This window comes from Hemiscyllium ocellatum (genome assembly GCF_020745735.1).
Source record: "Hemiscyllium ocellatum isolate sHemOce1 chromosome 40 unlocalized genomic scaffold, sHemOce1.pat.X.cur. SUPER_40_unloc_4, whole genome shotgun sequence".
Lineage (NCBI taxonomy): Eukaryota > Metazoa > Chordata > Chondrichthyes > Orectolobiformes > Hemiscylliidae > Hemiscyllium > Hemiscyllium ocellatum.
The window spans coordinates 431,454-456,799 of record NW_026867532.1 but is presented as its reverse complement, the minus strand read 5'-3'; the positions used below and the strand labels follow the sequence as shown (position 1 = coordinate 456,799).

Sequence of the window (25,346 nt, the reverse complement as noted above, 5' to 3'; positions counted from 1 at the left end):
ATAAATGGAGATGGGGAGAGATGGTGAGAGCCATTGATGGAGAGAATGGTCGGTGGAGGGAGACACATTTATCCAAGACGGCTGAAGGGAGGAGTTTACAGGGGCTCTGACATTAATCTTCTCTGGCCACAGGATGTGTTCCAGAGGGCAAGGGGGTGGCTGATGTGTGAGGGGGAAAAGAGAGACCTAAGGGGCAACTTTTTCCCCAGAGGGTGGTACGTGTATGGAATGAGCTGCCAGAGGATGTGGTGGAGGCTGGTACAATGACAACATTTAAGAGGCATTTGGATGGGGATACGGATAGGAAGGGTTTGGGGGGATATGGGCCGGGTGCTGGCAGGTGGGACTAGATTGGGTTGGGATATCTGGGTCGGCATGGACAGGTTGGGCCGAAGGGTCTGTATCCGTGTTGTACATCTCTATGAATCTAAGTTGTGTCAGGAATAAACCAGGCAAGTACAGGTCTGTGAACACCTTTGGAAGGGAAACTATTGGAGAAATTTCTGGGGGACATTTGAGATCCTGTAGAAGGTTTGTAGCTCAGATTGTCGGTCTGCTCACTGAGCTGGTGGGTGTGTTCTCAGACGTTTCGTCACCATACCGGGTAACATCATCAGTGAGCCTCTGGTGAAGCACTTGCTATTTATCTGTCTCGGTCTGTTGTGATGGGTAATGCCATTTCTGGTTGTGTTTCTGAGTGGCCTGTAAATGGGGTCCAAATGGATTTGTTTGTTAATGGAGTTCCGTTTGGAATGCCAGACCTCCAGGAATTTCCGTGCGTGTCTTTGTTTTGGGCTTGTCCCAGGATGGATGCGTTGTCCCAGTCGAAGTGGTGTCCCTCTTCGTCTGTGTGTGTGTAGACACCTGTGATCGTTGGTGTCAGAGAAATTAGCCCTATGAAGCCGAGATCTCAAAACACAGATCCAAGTAAAATTAACAGTTTATTACAGTCATGGAGTCACAGAGATGTACAGGATGGAAACAGACCCTTCGGCCCAATCCGTCCATGCTGACCCAGATATCCCAACCCAATCTAGTCCCACCTGCCAGCACCCGGCCCATATCCCCCCAAACCCTTCCTATTCATATCCCTATCCAGATGCCTCTTAAATGTTGTCATTGTACCAGCCTCCACCACATCCTCTGGCAGCTCATTCCATACACGTACCACCCTCTGGGGGAAATAGTTACCCCTTAGGTCCCTTTTATATCTTTCCCCTCTCACCCTAAACACTTCTCAGCCCATTGGCCCATCTGGTCCAGATCCTGGTGTAATCTGAGGTAACCCTCTTCGCTGTCCACTACACCTCCAATTTTGGTGCCATCTGCAAACTTACTAACTGTACCTCTTATGCTCACATCCAAATCATTTATGTAAATGACAAAAAGTAGAGGACCCAGCACCGATCCTTGTGACACTCCACTGGTCACAGGCCTCCAGTCTGAAAAACAACCCTCCACCACCACCCTCTGTCTTCTACCTTTGAGCCAGTTCTGTATCCAAATGGCTAGTTCTCCCTGTATTCCCTGAGATCTAACCTTGCTAATCAGTCTCCCATGGGGAACCTTGACGAACGCCTTACTGAAGTCCAGATAGATCACATCTATCGCTCTGCCCTCCTCAATCCTCTTTGTTACTTCAAAAAACTCAATCAGGTTCATGAGACATAATTTCCCATGCACAAAGCCATGTTGACTATCCCTTATCAGTCCTTGCCTTTCCAAATACATGTACATCCTGTCCCTCAGGATTCCCTCCAACAACTTGCCCACCACCGAGGTCAGGCTCACCGGTCTATAGTTCCCTGGCTTGTCCTTACCACCCTTATTAAACAGTGGCACCACGTTTTATTAACACGGCGATATCACGGAAGAGAAATTGACCAAGCCGAAACAGCACAGGCAGTCTGTCCGGGTAGCCGGAATTCTGTTCCCCGCGAGGAGAGTCGAGCAGGTTTTATAGGAATCCTGTGCAACGATGCTAATCAAAAATAGGGAAAATGCAATGTATTTGATAGTTAGGTAATCCAGTCGCCATGGTGATAATCGCAAAGCAGTGATCAGGAGGAGGTCCTGATGTAGATGTATTGTGGCATCCCGGCAGTGTCAATCAGATCTCATTGGATCGGGAGATTGGAGCTCGCTTCGAGGGGAGGTGAGAATGCCCCTTTTTCCTGGCAGTCAGGCGTTCCTGGTGAGCGAGGTATTCAGGCTCTCCGTCTGACCTGTCCTCTGTGTGGCTTTGGTGGCACTCTGTTTGCGAGACCGCCTATAGGCCTTTGGGACAACTGTGTTGATCAGGTCCAGCAAGCTTATCGCCAATTGCTGGAAAAGCACAGCAGGTCAGGCAGCATCCGAGAGAGCAGGAAAATCAATGTTTGGGCAAGAGCCCTTCATCAGGAATGAGGCCGGGAGCCTTCGGGATGGAGAGATCAATGGGACGGGGATGGGAGAAGGTAGCTGAGAGTAGGTGGATGGAGGTGGGGGTAAAGGTGATAGGTCAGAGAGGAGGGTGGGGTGGATAGGTGGGAAGGGAGATAGGCAGGTAGGACAGGTCATGGGGGCGGTGCTGAGCTGGAAGGTTGGAACTGGGGTGAGGTGGGGGAAGGGGAAATGAGGAAACTGTTGAAGTCCACGTTGATGCCCTGGGGTTGAAGTGTTCCAAGGCGGAAGGTGAGGCGTTCTTCCTCCAGGCGTCTGGTGGTGAGGGAGCGGCGGTGAAGGAGGCTCAGGACCTCCATGTCCTCGGCAGAGTGGAAGGGGGAGTTGAAATGTTGGGCCACAGGGCGGTGTGGTTGATTGGTGCGGGTGTCCCGGAGATGTTAGAGTAAATAGACAAAGTCTTTTCCCTGGGGTGGGGGAGTCCAGAACTAGAGGGGCATAGGTTTAGGGTGAGAGGGGAAAGATATAAAAGAGACCTAAGGGGCAACTTTTTCCCCAGAGGGTGGTACGTGTGTAGAATGAGCTGCCAGAGGATGTGGTGGGGGCTGGTACAATGACAACATTTAAGAGGCATTTGGATGGGGATATGGATAGGAAGGGTTTGGAGGGATATGGGCCGGGTGCTGGCAGGTGGGACTAGATTGGGTTGGGATATCTGGTCAGCATGGACGGGTTGGGCCGAAGGGTCTGTTTCTGTGCTGTACATCTCTATGACTCTATGTTACCTGAAGTCTCTGCGAGAAGGCGTCCAGACCCCCAATGTAGAGGAGACCTCATCTTCCACCTCGGAACACTTCACCTCAGGGCATCAATGTGGACTCATTTCCCCTTCCCCCACCTCACCCCAGTTCCATCCTTGCAGCTCAGCACCGCCCCCATGACCTGTCCTACCTGCCTATCTCCCTTCCCACCTATCCACTCCACCCTCCTCTCTGACCTATCACCTTTACCCCCACCTCCATCCACCTACTGTACCCTTGGTTGCCTTTTTCCCAGCCCCACCCCCACTCCTATTGATCTCCCCACCCCGCCTTCATTCCTGATGCTCGGAACGTCGATTTTCATGCTTCTCAGAGGCTGCCTGACCTGCTGCGCTTTTCCAGCACCACTCTAATCTAGACTCTGATCTCCAGCATCTGCAGTCCTCACTTTTGCCAGGAAGCTTATCGTCAGTTTGTCTTGGGAAGTGTATTTCCTGGTCTGTGCGTGACTATGGTCATCTCTGGTATCCCTGTTTAGTCAATGCTGAGGCATTCTGGGTGTTTCGTGCATGGTTTGGACAGGCCTGACTTACTGCGTTCTGAGTGGCCATGCTGTGGGTAGGCAGGGGGCGGAGGGGCAGATCTTTTCCCCCAGTTGGTCATGTGTTTGGTGGCCAATTGGCGCTCACCTATCCTGGTGGCCAGTTTTCCTGCCCATCTGTCCCATGTAATGTTTGTTGTAGCCAGCAGCCTGGTTAATGTCCTCTGCACCCTCTCCATTGCACTCACACCACCTCCTACAGTGTGGTGATCAGAACTGTCATGTGAACAGCCAGCTGGACGTCATAAAATACGGATTCCCTCTTTGGTGCTAATCAGGGAGTTCTGGCTGACAGGCAAAAAGAGAAGTGTCAGAGATACTGACTCGGAATAAGGTGGTACTAAAGTCAATAACTGTTCGCGTGCTTTTAAAGAGTGACTCCATGACACATACCGGCCTCTATGGAATTATTTCCTGCATAGTACTCTAGCAATGGCCTAACCAAAATTCTGGACAGCTCCAACAGATCCTCCCGGCTCTTATAGAGTCCCTACAGTTTGGAAGCAGGCCACTAGGCCAATCAAATCCACACCGACCCTCCGAAGAACATCCCACCCACAGCCACCTCGTCCCCGTGACCTTGCATTTCCTACGGCTAATCCACCTAGTCATCACATCCCTGAACACTGTGGGACAATTTAGCACGGCCAATCCACCCTACCCTACACATCCCTGAACACTGTGGGGCAATTTAGCACGGCCAATCCACCCTAACCTACACATCCCTGAACACTGTGGGACAATTTAGCACGGCCAATCCACCCTAACCTGCACATCCCTGAACACTGTGGGACAATTTAGCACGGCCAATCCACCCTAACCTACACATCCCTGAACACTGTGGGACAATTTAGCACGGCCAATCCACCCTAACCTACACATCCCTGAACACTGTGGGACAATTTAGCACGGCCAATCCACCCTAACCTGCACATCCCTGAACACTGTGGGACAATTTAGCACGGCCAATCCACCCTAACCTGCACATCCCTGAACACTGTGGGACAATTTAGCACGGCCAATCCACCCTAACCTACACATCCCTGAACACTGTGGGACAATTTAGTACGGCCAATCCACCCTACCCTACACATCCCTGAACACTGTGGGACAATTTAGCACGGCCAATCCACCCTAACCTACACATCTCTGAACACTGTGGGACAATTTAGCACGGCCAATCCATCCTAACCTGCACATCCCTGAACACTATGGGACAATTTAGCACGGCCAATCCACCCTAACCTACACATCCCTGAACACTGTGGGACAATTTAGCACGGCCAATCCACCCTAACCTGCACATCCCTGAACACTGTGGGACAATTTAGCACGGCCAATCCACCCTAACATGCACATCTTTGGACTGTGGGGGGGAACCAGAGCAAACCCTTGCAGACATGGGGAGAACATGCAAACTCCACACAGTGCAGTCGTCCGAAGGTGGGATTGAACCCGGGTTCCTGATGCTGTGAGCCAGCAGTGCTAACCACTGAGCCACTCCTATAATCTAGGCCTTAACAGATACAAGCAAGTGTCTTCTGTGCCTTCTTAATATCTCTATTAATCAGCCCTCTAGCACTCCGAGACCTATTTACACACAAGAAAGCATGATAGAGGTTTGGAACTCCCATCCACATAGAGCTGTGAATGGTGCATCAGTTGTTAATTTTAAAGCTGAGAGAGATAAATTTCCATTGAGTAAAGATATGAAGGCTTTTGAGCGAAAGTTGGGTATCAGGACTTAGGCCGTAGTTCACCCGTGATCTCATTCAATGGCGGAGTGGGCTCGAGGGCCTGAATGATTTGGAGGTAAACAATGCACTGTGGAGGCTGGTACAATTACAACGCCTGGACGCCATGATTTGGAGGTGCCGGCATTGGACTGGGGTGCACAGAATTTAAAGTCACACAAACACCAGGTTATAGTCCAACAGTTTATTTGGAAGCACTAGCTTTCGGAGCCATGCTCCTTCATCGGGTGGTCGTCAAACGCTTGATGTAGGAGCAGCGCTCCGAAAGCTAGTGCTTCCATAGAAATCTGTTGGACTATAACCTGGTGTGTGGTTTGTAAACTTTGTACATCTGGACAGGTACGTGAATGGGAATAGATATGGGCCAAGTGCTGGCAAATGGGACCAGATAAATTGACAATATGTGGCTGACGCTGACGAGTTGGACCCAAGGGCCTGTTTCCCTCTATGCCTCCAAGTGGAACTGCAGAGGGAGCTGCCAGGGGTGCTAGGGGCTGAATGGCCTCTACCCAGACTCCCAGCATTCCCACTGCCCAGAGGAGGGCGGAAGGAACTACATTTCCCAGGGTGCTGAGCGGCCGCGCGCATGCGTGCGACGACATGACGGGCGGTGTCAGCCGGGAGGCGTTGGGAAGAGGCGTCACGTGAGAGCGGCGCCGCGACCCCATTGGACAGAAGCGGTCGGTCACGTGGACAGATGTGTCAGGTGACTGCGGAGGTCGGTTACTACAACAACAATTTTTTTAATAATCTTTTCTAAAATGTCATGAAAAGAATGCCGCGGATCCCCGCCCCCGCCCCCGCAGGCCCAGCGGCCGTCGTCGGAATAAAACAGAGAGAGAAGGCCAAGGGCCCGTGGGGGTCAGGGGTCAGGGGTCAGGGAGGGTCAGAGCCCCTGGAAACGGTTGTTAAGGCAAGTTTCAGATGGTCACAGGAGGGAGATGGGAAAGAGGGGGATATGGGGGGGAAGGGGAGGGGGATATGGGAGGGGGAAAGGGAGGGGGATATGGGAGGGGGAAAGGGAATGGGAAAGGGGAGGGGGGAAGGGAAAGGGGAGGGGGTATGGGGGGAAAGGGGAGGGGGGTATGGGGGGGTATGGGAAAGGGAAAGGGAGGGGGATATGGGGGGGGAAGGGAAGAATATGGGGAAAGAGGGGGATATGGGGGGGAAAAGGGAGAGGAGGAAGGATGTGGCGGGGATAGGGATGGAGTGGTGGGGGGGAGGTGGAGGGATATGGGAGGGAAAAGGTATATGGAGAGGGGGAGAGAGGGATTGGGGGGGGAAGAGGGAGATTTGGAGGGTCAGCGCTGAGGGTGGGCCGCACTGTCGGAGGGTCAGCGCTGAGGGTGGGCCGCACTGTCGGAGGGTCAGTGCTGAGGGTGGGCCGCACTGTCGGAGGGTCAGCGCTGAGGGAGTGCCGCACTGTCGGAGGGTCAGCGCTGAGGGAGTGCCGCACTGTCGGAGGGTCAGCGCTGAGGGAGTGCCGCACTGTCGGAGGGTCAGCGCTGAGGGAGTGCCGCACTGTCGGAGGGTCAGTGCTGAGGGAGTGCCGCACTGTCGGAGGGTCAGTGCTGAGGGAGGGCCGCACTGTCGGAGGGTCAGTGCTGAGGGAGGGCCGCACTGTCGGAGGGTCAGTGCTGAGGGAGCGCCGCACTGTCGGAGGGTCAGTGCTGAGGGAGCGCCGCACTGTCGGAGGGTCAGTGCTGAGGGAGGGCCGCACTGTCGGAGGGTCAGGGCTGAGGGAGGGCCGCACTGTCGGAGGGGTCAGTGCTGAGGGAGGGCCGCACTGTCGGAGGGGTCAGTGCTGAGGGAGGGCCGCACTGTCGGAGGGGTCAGTGCTGAGGGAGGGCCGCACTGTCGGAGGGTCAGTGCTGAGGGAGGGCCGCACTGTCAGAGGGTCAGGGCTGAGGGAGGGCCGCACTGTCGGAGGGGTCAGTGCTGAGGGAGCACCGCACTGTCGGAGGGGTCAGCGCTGAGGGAGCGCCGCACTGTCGGAGGGTCAGTGCTGGGGGAGTGGGCACTGTCGGGGGGGGTCAGTGCTGGGGGAGTGGCGTGCGCCATGACAGATTGTCCCCCTCCTTGTGCAGACTGGTTCCGTTGCTGGGCCGGGGCTGAAGCGACATGGCAGAGGAGCCCAAGGACGACCAGCCGGTGACGAAGTTTGACCTGGAGAAAGAGACGGAGCTGCGCTTCGAGGTGGAGGCCAACGAGACGGTGCAGCTGGAGCTGCTGTCCGGCCTGGCTGAGATCTTCGCCACCGAGCTGACCCGCAACAAGCGGTTCACCTTCGACGGCGGCGCCAAGGTGGCGGTGTTCACCTGGCACGGCTGCTCGGTGCAGCTGCGGGGCCGCACCGAGGTGGCGTATGTCTCCCGGGACACCCCCATGCTGCTGTACCTGAACTGCCACGCCGCCCTGGAGCAGATGCGGCAGCAAGCTGAGGCAGAGGACGAGCGCGGGCCCCGCGTCATGGTGGTGGGCCCCACCGACGTGGGCAAGACCACCGTCTGCCGCCTGCTGCTCAACTACGGTGTGCGGCTGGGCCGGCGGCCCACCTTCGTCGACCTGGACGTGGGCCAGGGCTCGGTCTCCATCCCCGGCACCATGGGGGCGCTGTACATCGAGCGGCCGGCCGACGTGGAGGAGGGTTTCTCTGTCCAGGCCCCGCTGGTCTACCACTTCGGCTCCACCACCCCAGGCACCAACATCAAGCTCTACAACAAGGTGAGGCAGGGGCTGCCCGTGGCGCCCAGGCTCTCCCACCGCGCACAGGCAGCGCTCTGAGAGGCCGGGCAGGAAGACGGGGGGTGGGGGTAAGGGGAGATGCTGGCTCTTCCTGTCCCACGGCCGTCAGGGCAAACGCACGGTGTCTCAGTGGTTAGCGCCGCTGCCTCACGGCGCCAGGGAGCCGGGTTCGATCCCAGCCTTGGGGGGGCGACTGTCCGTGTGGTGTTCGCACATTCTCCCCGTGTCTGCGTGGGTTTCCTCCGGGTGCTCCGGTTTCCTCCCACAGTCCAAAGGTGTGTAGGTTAGGGTGGATTGGCCGTGCTAAATTGTCCCACAGTGTTCAGGGATGTGTAGGTTAGGGTGGATTGGCGGTGCTAAATTGTCCCACAGTGTTCAGGGATGTGTAGGTTAGGGTGGATTGGCCATGCTAAATTGTCCCATAGTGTTCAGGGATGTGTAGGTTAGGGTGGATTGGCCGTGCTAAATTGTCCCACAGTGTTCAGGGATGTGTAGGTTAGGGTGGATTGGCCGTGCTAAATTGTCCCATAGTGTTCAGGGATGTGTAGGTTAGGGTGGATTGGCGGTGCTAAATTGTCCCACAGTGTTCAGGGATGTGTAGGTTAGGGTGGATTGGCCGTGCTGACCCCCACATCCCTGAAGACTATGGGGCTGTGATGGATTATCACCGTCTGAGCCAATGGAAAAGCTCGGGGCGGTGTTGCAGCAGAGACTGAAACAACACGTTTACAGTCAGGAAGGAGTCTGTCCTCTGCCCTGAGACTGTCGGACCGAAGGGCCACAGACTGAAGGAAAGCAGTCAAGAAATTCGAGGGGCCGACCGATGAGAAATACTTTTTCTGATGCCACGAATTGTTGTGGTTTGGCTCATGCTGCTTGAAAGGGCATCAGAAACAATTTCACCAGACAGACATTCAAAGGGAGGATTAGCATAAATCCCTGAGATGCCTGAGCTGTGAACCTCCTTCGGCCATTCCCATTTCAAAACAGCCCCGTTGTTCTTGTACCTTAAGGCATGCTAAATTCCCCCACTTAATCGGATTTGCTTGAGTTGGCCAGAGTTGCTGAGAAAGCACTTTGTGCCTGTCTGTGATGGGGACGATAAAGTGAGAGGGCAAGAACTTGGAATGAAACGGCTGGCCGTTAATAATAGGGCAGTCACGGACTAATCCAACTGGCAGACACTGTCCAGGAGATTGTGGGAATAAATGAGGTGAAGAGGCTGGGCATCAGACTTCAGGCGGTTCTGCTTGGAGCAGGCCTGGCGTGACCATGAGCAGCCGGGGGTGCCACGTCTTTCAGGGGGGAGATACCAGCCTGGCAGGGGGGGGGGGTGAGCACCGTAAATGGGCCAGAACGTGACCAACTCTACCAAGAGTTAGACCACAGGAACCAGGATTCTGTTGCCTGGACATGAGAAGGTTCAAGGGAGATATGATGAAAGATAGTCAGGGGGGTCAGAGGAGAGAAACTATTTCCACTGGTGATCAGACTCTTGAATTGGGCTGGGGGGAGCAGAGTGTGAAGATTTGAGTCCAATCTTTCACTCCCTTGTGCGTGCTGTCACTGTAATGCTCTTGCACCCCCCTATATTCACTCTCGGAGCCACTCTAAATCCCACTCTCATTCCTGAGCCCGTGCTGGATCCTGCTGTTCATCTTGCTGCCAGTGCTGTTCTCCCTTGTACTTATATGCTCACTCTTAATCCCGCTCTCGTCCTCTATCGCAATCTGCCTCACACTCACTGATACTCACTCTCGTTCTCAATTCCTCCTTTTATCGATTTCGTTCTGGATTCCAATCTCTCTCTCTCTCTCTCTCTCTCTCTCTTTGTTCCATTCTGGAAGTCCTATAATCGTTCATGATCCCGCTGTCACTCTCGATCCCACTCTATCACTCCTGTATTATCCCTCTCCATCCCGCTGTCACTCTCGATCCCACTCTATCACTCCTGTATTATCCCTCTCCATCCCGCTGTCACTCTCGATCCCACTCTATCACTCCCGTATTATCCCCCTCCATCCCGCTGTCACTCTAGATCTGAGTGTAGCATTCCAATTATCACTTTTGAATTTGTTTCTGCGCTTGATCGCACTCTCCATCTCACTCTGTCTCTGTGTGCTCACTATCAGTCTTCCTCACGCTAGTTTGTGCTTGCTGATTTGTACATTAGATCTTTTTTCATTGTGTTTTGCATTTTCCTGCTCACTCTATTATACTGTCCCTATTGTGTCGTTCTCAGCCTGCCCTGTTCTCCTATTTGCTCTCTCTCTCTCTCTCTGTCTCTCTCTCTCTCTCTGTCTCTCTCTCTCTCTCTCTGTCTGTCTCTCTCTCTCTCTCTCTCTCTCTCTCTGTCTCTCTGTCTCTCTGTCTCTCTCTCTCTCTGTCTCTCTCTCTCTCTGTCTCTCTCTCTCTCTGTCTCTCTCTCTCTCTCACACTGTTTTTGTAAATACTCCTTTCCCAGCACCCAATGCTGGCTAATCTCTATCAGATTATCTATGTTAATTCCTTGTCATTTGAGTACAGAATTTGGTTTGGCACAGGCATCAAAGACGAGGTTCAGTATGGGGACCTGCTTTCACAATGCCGTGGGATAATTGGTCACCTTTCTGATACAATCCCCACAGTGTGGAAACTGGCGATTTAGCCCGACAGGTCCACACCGACTCTCTCGAAGAGCAACCCACCCAGACCCACATCTCATCCCTGTTACTCTACATTTACTCCTGACTAATGCACCAATCCACCCTAACCTACACATCCCTGAACACTATGGGACAATTTAGCACGGCCAATCCACCCTAACCTACACATCCCTGAACACTGTGGGACTATTTAGCACAGCCAATCCACCCTAACCTACACATCCCTGAACACTGTGGGACAATTTAGCACGGCCAATCCACCCTAACCTGCACACCCCTGAACACTGTGGGACAATTTAGCACGGCCAATCCACCCTAACCTGCACATCCCTGAACATTGTGGGACAATTTAGCACGGCCAATCCACCCTAACCTACACATCCCTGAACACTCCGGGACAATTTAGTACGGCCAATCCACCCTAACCTACACACCCCTGACCACTGTGGGACAATTTAGCACGGCCAATCCACCCTAACCTACACATCCCTGACCACTGTGGGACAATTTAGCACGGCCAATCCACCCTACCCGACACATCCCTGAACACTCTGGGACAATTTAGCACGGCCAATCCACCCTAACCTACACATCCCTGAACACTGTGGGACAATTTAGCACGGCCAATCCACCCTAACCTACACATCCCTGACCACTGTGGGACAATTTAGTACGACCAATCCACCCTAACCTACACACCCCTGACCACTGTGGGACAATTTAGCACGGCCAATCCACCCTAACCTACACATCCCTGAACACTATGGGACAATTTAGCACGGCCAATCCACCCTAACCTACACATCCCTGAACACTGTGGGACTATTTAGCACAGCCAATCCACCCTAACCTACACATCCCTGAACACTGTGGGACAATTTAGCACGGCCAATCCACCCTAACCTGCACACCCCTGAACACTGTGGGACAATTTAGCACGGCCAATCCACCCTAACCTGCACATCCCTGAACATTGTGGGACAATTTAGCACGGCCAATCCACCCTAACCTGCACATCCCTGAACACTATGGGACAATTTAGCACGGCCAATCCACCCTAACCTGCACATCCCTGAACACTATGGGACAATTTAGCACGGCCAATCCACCCTAACCTACACATTCCTGAACACTATGGGACAATTTAGCACGGCCAATCCACCCTAACCTGCACATCCCTGAACACTATGGGACAATTTAGCACGGCCAATCCACCCTAACCTACACATCCCTGAACACTGTGGGACAATTTAGCACGGCCAATCCACCCTAACCTACACATCCCTGAACACTCCGGGACAATTTAGTACGGCCAATCCACCCTAACCTACACACCCCTGACCACTGTGGGACAATTTAGCACGGCCAATCCACCCTAACCTACACATCCCTGACCACTGTGGGACAATTTAGCACGGCCAATCCACCCTACCCGACACATCCCTGAACACTCTGGGACAATTTAGCACGGCCAATCCACCCTAACCTACACATCCCTGAACACTGTGGGACTATTTAGCACAGCCAATCCACCCTAACCTACACATCCCTGAACACTGTGGGACAATTTAGCACGGCCAATCCACCCTAACCTGCACACCCCTGAACACTGTGGGACAATTTAGCACGGCCAATCCACCCTAACCTGCACATCCCTGAACATTGTGGGACAATTTAGCACGGCCAATCCACCCTAACCTACACATCCCTGAACACTCCGGGACAATTTAGTACGGCCAATCCACCCTAACCTACACACCCCTGACCACTGTGGGACAATTTAGCACGGCCAATCCACCCTAACCTACACATCCCTGACCACTGTGGGACAATTTAGCACGGCCAATCCACCCTACCCGACACATCCCTGAACACTATGGGACAATTTAGCACGGCCAATCCACCCTAACCTACACATCCCTGAACACTGTGGGACAATTTAGCACGGCCAATCCACCCTAACCTACACATCCCTGACCACTGTGGGACAATTTAGTACGACCAATCCACCCTAACCTACACACCCCTGACCACTGTGGGACAATTTAGCACGGCCAATCCACCCTAACCTGCACATCCCTGAACACTATGGGACAATTTAGCACGGCCAATCCACCCTAACCTGCACATCCCTGAACACTATGGGACAATTTAGCACGGCCAATCCACCCTAACCTGCACATCCCTGAACACTATGGGACAATTTAGCACGGCCAATCCACCCTAACCTACACATTCCTGAACACTATGGGACAATTTAGCACGGCCAATCCACCCTAACCTGCACATCCCTGAACACTATGGGACAATTTAGCACGGCCAATCCACCCTAACCTACACATCCCTGAACACTGTGGGACAATTTAGCACGGCCAATCCACCCTAACCTACACATCCCTGAACACTGTGGGACAATTTAGCATGGCCAATCCACCCTGACCCGCACACCTTTGGACTGTGGGAGGAAACCCATGCAGACTCGGGGAAAATGTGCAAACTCCCACCCAGACAGTCTCCCCTGAGGCTGGGATCAAAGCCGGGTCCCTGGCGCCGTGAGGCAGCAGCGCTAACCCCTGAGCCACCTTGCGGTTTACATTGTACGGTCAGGGAAAGCTGCCGTGAGGTCGCTGTGGCACATAGAACGAGCTCACCAACTGATGCCCGTGCACCCCGATGGGTTGCCCCCACCACTCCCCCCGCTCACCCTTCCCAGTATTAAAGGGGACTCCCCCTGCATTCGGATAGCAGCATCTGTGAACTCTCAACACCCCACCGGCCTCTCCGTCCAGCGGGCTGTGCTGTTGCGGGTGGAGAGGGGTGACCTGCTGCTGTCGAGCAGGTGAGGGAGGTCGTTGGTGCACAGGGAGATCCCAGAAGAGCCGGTTTCAGTTGGGCGTGGTTCCCCTGTGTCCTCTGGGTGACAGAGTGGGTGAGCACTGGGTACGGACTGTCAGGGTGCTGAGGGGATGCTGTCGGGCCCGTCCGCCTGTGGGCGTGATGGTATTTGTGTGTGAGTGGGACGGTCACAGTTGGCGTGAGAGAACTCCAGTGTCGGGGGGGACCTTGGAGAAAGCTGAGTTTGTTGACTTCTCTCAAGGTTGGGTTCTGATTGATGTTTGCACGTCACTGTCTCATCAAATAGCTGTTTATTTTACTGCTGAGGTCCAAGGTCGCTGCTATCCTCCTCTCTCTGTCTTTCTCTCTCTCTCTCTCTGCACGAACAATCGAACTGGGATCGTTGTCCTCGATGGAAGCTCCTATTGGGCCTTCAGCCAGTTCCTCTTCTGATTGAACCTGTTACGGTCAATGTTATAATATTCATCCCCGAACACTATGGGACAATTTAGCACGGCCAATCCACCCTAACCTGCACACCTTTGGACCATGGCAGGAAATTGTTGCGCTGTGAGGCAGCATCGCTAACCACTGAGCCACCATGCCACCCTCTCTCTCTCTCTTCCCAAACACTGCAATCCCTGTCCCCTCATCGTCATGCTGTAGGTGAAGGGGAGCAGCTTGTCTTGTTTCTACCTGAGTCAAAGCCTTCAATCAAACCTCCCCTCCATCTGTATTCTGCTCGGGGGCAGAGACCTGGTTTCTCCAGCTAATATAGCAGCTGTCAGTCAGTCTCAGCATTGTTACCGCCCAGAACATAGCCCTTCAGCCCATCCTGTCTACACTGGGCCTTGCGCAGACTACTGTGTTTCAAATGCTTCTGGGATTATTTCACACGTGTTTCCTGCCTTTACCACCCTTTCAGACAGTGTGTTCCAGAAACCAACTGTCCTGTGGTGGAATCAGATTTGCTGAAATTTCCTCAAACCCACCTGCCCATTTTGAGACAATGAGTGACCTGTTCCTTTGTTCTTCTGAGTGCGGCCCTCCCTCAGCACTGACCCTCCGACAGTGCGGCCCTCCCTCAGCACTGACCCTCCGACAGTGCGGCCCTCCCTCAGCACTGACCCTCCGACCGTGCGGCCCTCCCTCAGCACTGACCCTCCGACAGTGCGGCCCTCCCTCAGCACTGACCCTCCGACAGTGCGGCCCTCCCTCAGCACTGACCCTCCGACAGTGCGGCCCTCCCTCAGCACTGACCCTCCGACAGTGCGGCCCTCCCTCAGCACTGACCCTCCGACCGTGCGGCCCTGCCTCAGCACTGACCCTCCGACAGTGCGGCCCTGCCTCAGCACTGACCCTCGGACAGTGCGGCCCTCCCTCAGCACTGACCCTCCGACAGTGCGGCCCTCCCTCAGCACTGACCCTCCGACAGTGCGGCCCTCCCTCAGCACTGACCCTCCGACAGTGCGGCCCTCCCTCAGCACTGACCCTCCGACAGTGCGGCCCTCCCTCAGCACTGACCCTCCGACAGTGCGGCCCTCCCTCAGCACTGACCCTCCGACAGTGCGGCCCTCCCTCAGCACTGACCCTCCGACAGTGCGGCCCTCCCTCAGCACTGACCCTCCGACAGTGCGGCCCTCCCTCAGCACTGACCCTCCGACAGTGCGGCCCTCCCTCAGCACTGACCCTCCGACAGTGCGGCCCTCCCTCAGCACTGACCCTCCGACAGTGCGGCCCTCCCTCAGCACTGACCCTCCGACAGTGCGGCCCTCCCTCAGCACTGACCCTCCGACAGTGCGGCCCTCCCTCAGCACTGACCCTCCGACAGTGCGGCCCTCCCTCAGCACTGACCCTCCGACAGTGCGGCCCTCCCTCAGCACTGACCCTCCGACAGTGCGGCCCTCCCTCAGCACTGACCCTCCGACAGTGCGGCCCTCCCTCAGCACTGACCCTCGGACAGTGCGGCCCTCCCTCAGCACTGACCCTCGGACAGTGCGGCCCTCCCTCAGCACTGACCCTCGGACAGTGCGGCCCTCCCTCAGCACTGACCCTCGGACAGTGCGGCCCTCCCTCAGCACTGACCCTCGGACAGTGCGGCCCTCCCTCAGCACTGACCCACCGACAGTGCGGCCCTCCCTCAGCACTGACCCACCGACAGTGCGGCCCTCCCTCAGCACTGACCCACCGACAGTGCGGCCCTCCCTCAGCACTGACCCACCGACAGTGCGGCCCTCCCTCAGCACTGACCCACCGACAGTGCGGCCCTCCCTCAGCACTGACCCTCCGACAGTGCGGCCCTCCCTCAGCACTGACCCTCCGACAGTGCGGCCCTCCCTCAGCACTGACCCACCGACAGTGCGGCCCTCCCTCAGCACTGACCCACCGACAGTGCGGCCCTCCCTCAGCACTGACCCACCGACAGTGCGGCCCTCCCTCAGCACTGACCCACCGACAGTGCGGCCCTCCCTCAGCACTGACCCACCGACAGTGCGGCCCTCCCTCAGCACTGACCCACCGACAGTGCGGCCCTCCCTCAGCACTGACCCACCGACAGTGCGGCCCTCCCTCAGCGCTGAGCCTCCAACAGTGCTGTGCTTGAGAATCCCACCAGCCCAGGCCTGTTGTTCCCTACGCTTTCCCCTCCGATCACCACCACCCAATGAGAATTGCTTTGCCAAGTGTCTCCTGTTGGCTGTATCTCCTGGTTTATCTGCCAGCAGGGCTGGCACACTTCCAAATGTGTGGGGAACTGTGCGAGAGAAAGCACCTTTTTTTTCCGCCTTGAAATCTGTTTACCCGTCGTCACACGCAAAACGATAATTGCCGCAATAAACATGTGGGTGTGTAGTGTTTCCAAGCTGGGTCCAGGCCAGGTGACTGTGACAGGTTTGCAAGTCATGATGCTGGTTAATGGCATTGTACAGAACAGCAAACAATGCATCCGGACTGCATTTCGACAGCAATAATGCTCAGTGCGGAGCTTTCAGACTGGGTCACCATGTTCCCAGTGGTGACCTGTTCATCGCCGAGGAGCTAATGACTGCAGTAAAGATTTACGAGGCAGATATCACTTCGGAGCAGCAAGGACAGGCTTATCAGGAAGATTTGGGGACAGCCCACTGCTCTTCTCTCTCTCTGTGAAGTTCAGGCTAAGGTGTGACCGACCAACGATGAAAGGGGTTCAGTCGGTTAGCTCAGATGGTCAGAGCATGCTGCTAATACCGCCCAGTGTTGTGCGTTCAGTTCCCCCACACTGACCGGGTCTGACGTCCAGGATTGTAAGCGACAGGTTTAGTTTAGTGTTGTTTCTCTGGGGCGGCTCAGTGGTTAGCGCCGCTGCCTCAAGGCGCCAGGGACCCCAGATCAATTCCTGCCTCCAGCCGCTGTCTGTGTGGAGTTTGCACATTCTCCCCATGTCTGCATGGGTTCCCTCCGGGTGCTCCAACAGTCCAAAGATGTGCAGGTTAGGGTGGATTGGCCATGCTAAATTGTCCCACAGTGTTCAGGGACGTGTAGGTTAGGGTGGATTGGCCGTGCTAAATTGTCCCACAGTGTTCAGGGATGTGTCCGCGAGGTGAGTTAGTCAGGGGTAAATGTAGAGTACTAGGGGAATGGTTCTGGGTGGGATAATCTTTGGAGAGTCGTTTTCCACACTCTAGGAATTCTAAGATCCATTGGGAGGCAATGCTCCCACCTCTGGGGCCAGACCAGTACTGGCCGTCAGTATAAGACAGTCTCTAATCAATCCGGCGGGAATTTGGGGGAAAGCCCTCCCCACCCAGAGAATGTGGGAGATATCCTCACATGGGTGGGGCGAAGGGGTTACAACGCAAATGGTTAGGAGAGACAGACAAACGGCAGATGCTGGAATCCAAGGGAGACAGGCAGGATGCTGGAAGAACACAGCAAGCCAGGCAGCGTCAGGAGGGGGAGAAGTCCTTCAGGAAACTGACTTCTCCCCCTCATGCTGCCTGCCCGGATATGTTCAGGGGAAGCGAGAGAATCTGGGAGGGGAGGAAGAGGTGAGCAGGATATGCCGAAGAGGTGAAAGGGCACTCCCTCAATACTCACCTTTCCACACTCGCTCCAACAGTGCGGCCCTCCCTCAGCACTGACCCTCCGACAGTGCGGCCCTCCCTCAGCACTGACCCTCCGACAGTGCGGCCCTCCCTCAGCACTGACCCTCCGACAGTGCGGCCCTCCCTCAGCACTGACCCTCCGACAATGCGGCCCTCCCTCAGCACTGACCCTCCGACAATGCGGCCCTCCCTCAGCACTGACCCTCCGACAGTGCGGCGCTCCCTCAGCACTGACCCTCCGGCAGTGCGGCGCTCCCTCAGCACTGACCCTCCGGCAGTGCGGCGCTCCCTCAGCACTGACCCTCCGACAGTGCGGCGCTCCCTCAGCACTGACCCTCCGACAGTGCAGCCCTCTCTCAGCACTGACCCTCCGACAGTGCGGCCCTCCCTCAGCACAGACCCTCCGACAGTGCGGCCCTCCCTCAGCACAGACCCTCCGACAGTGCGGCCCTCCCTCAGCACTGACCCTCCGACAGTGCGGCCCTCTCTCAGCACTGACCGTCCGACAGTGCGGCGCTCCCTCAGCACTGACCCTCCGGCAGTGCGGCCCTCTCTCAGCACTGACCGTCCGACAGTGCGGCGCTCCCTCAGCGCTGACCCTCCGACAGTGCGGCCCTCCCTCAGCGCTGACGCTGCCATCGTTCTTTTCTCAGATCCTAAAGCATTTCATGTCCAAATGTTATAAGATCATGGCAATATCTAGGCTATGCCCATCTCCAATGAGACAATCTAACCACCTCCCCTTGACGTTCAGTGGTGTTCCCATCACTGGATCCCCTCCCCCCACTCTCCACATCCTGGGGGTTACCATTAACCCCAAACCCAACTGGACCCTCCACATAAACCCAGCGGCTACCAGAGCAGGGTCAGGGGCCGGGAATCCTGCAGCGAGTAACTCCCCTCCTGACTCTCCCCCCGAAGCCTGTCCCACCATCTACACGGGGTCAGGAGTGGGGAGGGAATACTCCCCCCTCTGCCCCTGGGTGGGGGCAGCTCCAACAACACTCGAGAAGCTCCACCCCATCCAGGGACAAAGCAGCCCCCCCCCCCCCCCCCCCACCCCCAGCTGGATTGGCCACACCCCCCCCCCCCCCCTCCCCCCACCGACGCTCAGTAGCAGCAGGGGGGGGGGACCATCTACAAGGGGCACTGCAGAAACTCCCCAAAGACCCTCAGGCAGCACCTTCCCCCCAAACCCACAGCCCCCTCCCATCCAGAAGGACAAGGGGGCAGCAGGTACATGGGAACACCACCCCCCCACCCCCCCTGCAAGTTCCCCTCCGAGACACTCCCCATCCCGACTCGGAAACATATCGCCGTTCCCTTCAGGGTCAGAATCCCGGAATTCCCTCCCTCAGGGGCATTGTGGGTCTACCCACAGCACATGGGCTGCAGCGGGTCAAGATGGCCGCTCACCCTCCCCACCTTCTCAAGGGGAGGGGCAACTAGGGGGCAGTAAATACTGGGCCCAGTCAGTGAGATCCATGTTTCCTGATGAATTTTTTTAAAAATCCCTGAACACTATGGGACCGCTGAGCCACCGTGCTGTTCCCCCCCCCCTGCCCAAACACAAACAAGAGGGCACAGATTTGAAGTGATTCTTAAACATATCAAATCTGGTCTGGCTCTGAAATGGAAATGTGGGTGGAGGTGGTTTAAATTGAGGAATTCATGAGGGACATGGGATATTTAAATACAGTGTACGAGAGCTATGGGTAAAGTCAAGTGAATGTGTGTCGGATTCATAACATTGGGTCGAGGCTGATACCTTCACAATGGCTCGAAGGCCCCTGTTTGTGCCCTAACAGTTCTGCCTTCTGAAATCTCAGCCTGACTTGTTGAGACTTGGGCCCTGTGGGCAAGGGGGCCTCGGGCCTAGTTGGCAGGCAAGGGCCTGGCTGGCAAGAGAGGCCCTGGCAGAGGTTGGCTGCCTTGGGCCTGGTTGGCGGCTGGGTGGAGCCTCGGGCCTGGATGGCGGGCGGATGGAGCCTCTGGCCTAGTTGGCGGGTGGAGCCTTGGGCCTGGTTGGTGGGTGGGTGGAGCCTCAGGCCTGGTTGGTGGGCAGGTGGAGCCTCAGGCCTGGTTGGTGGGCGGGTGGAGCCTCAGGCCTGGTTGGTGGGCGGGTGGAGCCTCAGGCCTGGTTGGTGGGCGGGTGGAGCCTCAGGCCTGGTTGGTGGGCGGGTGGAGCCTCGGGCCTAGATGGCAGGTGGAGCCTCGGGCCTAGTTGGTGGGTGGGTGGAGTCTCGGTGCTGATTGGCAGGTGGAGCCTCGGGCCTGGTTGGTGGGCGGGTGGAGCCTCAGGCCTAGATGGCAGGTGGAGCCTCGGGCCTGGTTGATGGGCGGGTGGAGCCTCGGGCCTGGTTGGTGGGTGGGTGGAGCCTCGGGCCTGGTTGGTGGGCGGGTGGAGCCTCAGGCCTAGATGGCAGGTGGAGCCTTGGGCCTGGTTGGTGGGCAGGTGGAGCCTCGGGCCTGGTTGGTGGGCGGGTGGAGCCTCGGTGCTGATTGGCAGGTGGAGCCTCGGGCCTGGTTGGTGGGTGGGTGGAGCCTCGGGCCTGGTTGGTGGGTGGGTGGAGCCTCGGGCCTAGTTGGTGGGTGGGTGGAGCCTCGGGCCTAGTTGGTGGGTGGGTGGAGCCTCGGGCCTGGTTGGTGGGTGGAGCCTCGGGCCTGGTTGGTGGGTGGAGCCTCGGGCCTGGTTGGCGTGCAGGGGCCTGGCGGGATGTTGAGGGGAGCTCGCCATCTTACTGCGGGAGGCTTTCTGGATAAATAGCCCGAGGAGTCTTAACCCGTGTGCCACAACTGTCCTTCAGATCACGTCACGGCTGGCTGAAGTCTTTAACCAGCGGTGTGAGGTGAACCGGCGAGCAGCCACCAGCGGCTGCGTCATTAACACGTGCGGCTGGGTGAAGGGCTCGGGTTACCAGGCCTTGGTCCACGCAGCCTCAGCCTTCGAAGTGGACGCTGCCATCGTGCTGGACCAGGAGCGCCTCTACAACGAGCTGAAGCGAGACCTGCCCCACTTTGTGAAGACGGCGCTGCTGCCCAAGTCCGGCGGGGCGGTGGAACGTTCCAAGGACTTCCGGCGGGAGAGCCGCGACGACCGGATCCGCGAGTACTTCTACGGCTTCCGCGGCAGCTTCTACCCCCACGCCTTTGACGTGCGCTTCTCCGACGTGCGCATCTTCAAGGTGGGCGCCCCCACCATCCCGGACTCCTGCCTGCCCCTGGGCATGTCCCAGGAGGACAACCAGCTGAAGCTGGTGCCAGTGCAGCCCGGCCGGGACCTGGTGCACCACCTGCTGAGTGTCAGCACGGCCGACTCCCCCGAGGAGAACCTGATTGAGACCAGCGTGGCCGGCTTCATCGTGGTCACCAGCGTGGACGTCGAGAGGCAGCTCTTCACTGTGCTCTCTCCAGCCCCACGCCCTCTGCCCAAGAGCATCCTGCTCATCATGGATATACGCTTCATGGATCTCAAGTAGGGAGGAGGGAGGACCGTGCTGAAACTCCTCTCCCGCCCACCGACCCCACCCTCACCCGCTCCCCGTCCCCCTCACCCTCACCCGCTCCCCGTCCCCCTCACCCTCACCCACTCCCCGTCTCCCCCACCTGCTCCCCGTCCCCCTCACCCTCACCCACTCCCCCTCACCCTCACCCACTCCCCCGTCTCCCCCACCCACTCCCCCGTCTCCCCCACCCACTCCCCCGTCTCCCTCACCCTCTCCCCCGTCTCCCTCACCCTCACCCACTCCCCCTCACCCTCATCCACTCCCCGTCCCCCTCACCCGCTCCCCGTCCCCCTCACCCTCACCCACTCCCCGTCTCCCCCACCTGCTCCCCGTCCCCCTCACCCTCACCCACTCCCCCTCACCCTCACCCACTCCCCCGTCTCCCTCACCCACTCCCCCGTCTCCCCCACCCACTCCCCCTCACCCTCACCCACTCCCCCGTCTCCCTCACCCACTCCCCCGTCTCCCTCACCCTCACCCACTCCCCCGTCTCCCTCACCCACTCCCCCGTCTCCCTCACCCACTCCCCCGTCCCCCTCACCCTCACCCACTCCCCCGTCTCCCTCACCCACTCCCCCGTCTCCCTCACCCTCTCCCCCGTCTCCCTCACCCTCACCCACTCCCCCTCACCCTCATCCACTCCCCGTCCCCCTCACCCTCATCCACTCCCAGTCTCCCTCACCCCGTCTCCCTCACTCTCATCCACTCCCAGTCTCCCTCACCCTCACCAACACGCCCCTGTGGATACAGAACCTGCAGCCGCTCTGACAGGATAAACCTCAGTGAAACGTTTCTGCTGGATGTGCATTGACTAGCAAACACACGTCCTTCCTGCCTTGTCTGACTCTCCTCTGTCCCTCTCAGGGAGATACCTGTACACTGACTGGTGTCTCTCAGTCCCTCTCTCTCTCAGGGAGATATCTGTACACTGACTGGTGTCTCTCAGTCCCCTCTGTCCCTCTCAGGGAGATATCTGTACACTGACTGGTGTCTCTCAGTCCCCTCTCTCTCTCTCAGGGAGATATCTGTACACTGACTGGTGTCTCTCAGTCCCCTCTCTCTCTCTCAGGGAGATATCTGTACACTGACTGGTGTCTCTCAGTCCCCCCTCTCTCTCTCTCTCTCTCTCAGGGAGATATCTGTACACTGACTGGTGTCTCTCAGTCCCCTCTCTCTCTCAGGGAGATATCTGTACACTGACTGGTGTCTCTCAGTCCCCTCTCTCTCAGGGAGATATCTGTACACTGACTGGTGTCTCTCAGTCCCCTCTCTCTCAGGGAGATATCTGTACACTGACTGGTGTCTCTCAGTCCCCCCTCTCTCTCTCTCTCTCTCTCAGGGAGATATCTGTACACTGACTGGTGTCTCTCAGTCCCCTCTCTCTCTCAGGGAGATATCTGTACACTGACTGGTGTCTCTCAGTCCCCTCTCTCTCAGGGAGATATCTGTACACTGACTGGTGTCTCTCAGTCCCTCTCTCTCTCAGGGAGATATCTGTACACTGACTGGTGTCTCTCAGTCCCTCTCTCTCTCGGGGAGATATCTGTACACTGACTGGTGTCTCTCAGTCCCTCTCTCTCTCAGGGAGATATCTGTACACTGACTGGTGTCTCTCAGTCCCCTCTCTCTCAGGGAGATATCTGTACACTGACTGGTGTCTCTCAGGGAGATATCTGTACACTGACTGGTGTCTCTCAGTCCCCCCTCTCTCAGGGAGATATCTGTACACTGACTGGTGTCTCTCAGGGAGATATCTGTACACTGACTGGTGTCTCTCAGTCCCCCCTCTCTCTCAGGGAGCTGTCTGTACACTGACTGGTGTCTCTCAGTCCCCTCTCTCTCTCTCAGGGAGATATCTGTACACTGACTGGTGTCTCTCAGTCCCCTCTCTCTCTCTCAGGGAGATATCTGTACACTGACTGGTGTCTCTCAGTCCCCTCTCTCTCTCTCAGGGAGATATCTGTACACTGACTGGTATCTCTCAGTCTCTGTCTGTCTGTCTCTCTCTCTCTCTCTCTCTCTCTCCAGCTCTCATTCACACACACGGGGTGATATCTGTACATTGACTGGCGTCTCTGAGTTACCCCCCCACCCCCTCTGGAAGATGTCACTGCAGTCTGACACCCAGTGGTATGTGCTCACTGTGTTTGGACAGGGTTAGCTATGACAGTTACTGGAAGAGGTCAGATCACACTCTATCCAAAACCATGGGGAGACAATGGACTCCGAAGTCACTTCTCCTGAGCTGTTATGTTTTTTTAAAAAAAAGGACAACTTCAGTGTATTTTATACTGAGTTTTTTTGTCAGCAATAAATTGTTTCCTGTTTGAAACGGAACCAGTGTGTTGTTTTGTTTATTCCCAGTTCCCAGTAAAGTTACTCCGGACTATCCGATCCCTTGCACATCCCCCAGCGCTGCCTGTGAAATTCCAGTTGTGCTCACTGGCAGTGCAGTGCCAAACTGCCTGATTAACCGAATGATATTCATGGCAACGATGAAACTGTTAACCACAGGTTAGTGGGAAAACCTGATTAAGAATCGTGTTTGTAACATTGGTGTGGTCTGAGCATGACCGCCCAACTCCGATACTCACTGCTCTGACCGGGACGGCCCGGTGACACAGTGGTTAGCACTGCTACCTCACAGCGCCAGGGACACGGGTTCGATTCCCGCCTCAGGCAGCTGTCTGTGTGGGGCTTCCTCCCGCAGTCCAAAGCCTGGCCAATTTAGCATGGCCAATCCACCCTAACCTACACATCCCTGAACACCATGGGGACAATTTAGCACGGCCAATCCACCCTAACCTACACATCCCTGAACACTACGGGACAATTTAGCACGGCCAATCCACCCTAAACTACACATCCCTGAACACTGTGGGACAATTTAGCACGGTCAATCCACCCTAACCTACACATCCCTGAACACTACGGGACAATTTAGCACGGCCAATCCACCCTAAACTACACATCCCTGAACACTGTGGGACAATTTAGCACGGTCAATCCACCCTAACCTACACATCCCTGAACACCATGGGGACAATTTAGCACGGCCAATCCACCCTAACCTACACATCCCTGAACACTACGGGACAATTTAGCACGGCCAATCCACCCTAAACTACACATCCCTGAACACTGTGGGACAATTTAGCACGGTCAATCCACCCTAACCTACACATCCCTGAACACTGTGGGACAATTTAGCACGGTCAATCCACCTATGTTTGGACTGTGGGAAGAAAGTGGAGGAAAACCAGGGGGAGACCCTCAAATTTTAAATTGAATGTTGACCTCGCTGTCTGCACACCTTCTCTGCAGCTGTACTGCATTCCTCGCTTTGTTGTATCACCGTACTGCACTAAAACAAAGATTTTCACTGTGCTGAGGTACACGTGACAGTCATAAATCGTGTCCAGTCTCCTCCTTTTAGTTCCATTTGCAGGAGATTGTCAAGACCCCTCAGTGAGGCCTGATGGGAGTGGAGTCTGAGAAATGGGCCCCTATTAAAATGGCTGCTCCTAGTTCAGCTTGTCCCCTCTCACCCCCTATTGAGGGAATCCGAGCTGGGCGGTTTTTTGATTGACCCAGCAAGATGAGAAAGTAGGGCAGGTTTTTCCATCCCTCCAACCCTGGCAACATCCTTGTAAATCTTTTCTGAACCCTTTCAAGTTTCACAACATCTTTCCGATAGGAAGGAGACCAGAATTGCACCCAATATTCCAACAGGGGCCTAACCAATGTCCTGTACAGCCGCAACATGACCTCCCAACTCCTGTACTCAATACTCTGACCAATAAAGGAAAGCATACCAAACACTGCCTTCACTATCCTATCTACCTGCGACTCCACTTTCAAGGAGCTATGAACCTGCACTCCAAGGTCTCTGTGTTCAGCAACACTCCCTAGGACCTGACCATTAAGTGTATAAGCCCTGCTAGGATTTGCTTTCCCAAAATGCAGCACCTCGCATTTATCTGAATTAAACTCCATCTGCCACTTCTCAGCCCATTGGCCCATCTGGTCCAGATC

At 56.1% G+C, this 25,346-nt stretch overlaps 1 protein-coding gene across 2 annotated transcripts; it reads left to right on the top strand.

The window, feature by feature from the left end:
* Positions 1-6,181: 6,181 nt before the first annotated feature.
* clp1 (cleavage factor polyribonucleotide kinase subunit 1) lies at positions 6,182-23,648 on the top strand. 2 transcript variants are annotated; one of them, XM_060822273.1, is made up of 3 exons: positions 6,182-6,216; positions 7,586-8,222; positions 20,613-23,648. In XM_060822273.1, exons 2-3 carry the CDS (start codon positions 7,620-7,622, stop codon positions 21,282-21,284), a joined length of 1,275 nt encoding a protein of 424 aa, XP_060678256.1. In that variant the 5' UTR covers positions 6,182-6,216; positions 7,586-7,619; the 3' UTR covers positions 21,285-23,648. The 2 variants fall into 2 exon arrangements, with proteins under 2 accessions (XP_060678256.1, XP_060678255.1); XM_060822272.1 differs by lacking the exon at positions 6,182-6,216 and adding an exon at positions 6,226-6,411.
* The last annotated feature ends 1,698 nt before the right edge of the window (positions 23,649-25,346 follow it).

Coding starts and splice junctions, on each gene's coding strand:
- clp1 (XM_060822273.1), top strand. CDS start 7,620: ATGGCAGAGGAGCCCAAGGACGACCAGCCGGTGACGAAGTTTGACCTG. Junction 8,223..20,612: donor ACATCAAGCTCTACAACAAG/GTGAGGCAGGGG, acceptor ACTGTCCTTCAG/ATCACGTCACGGCTGGCTGA.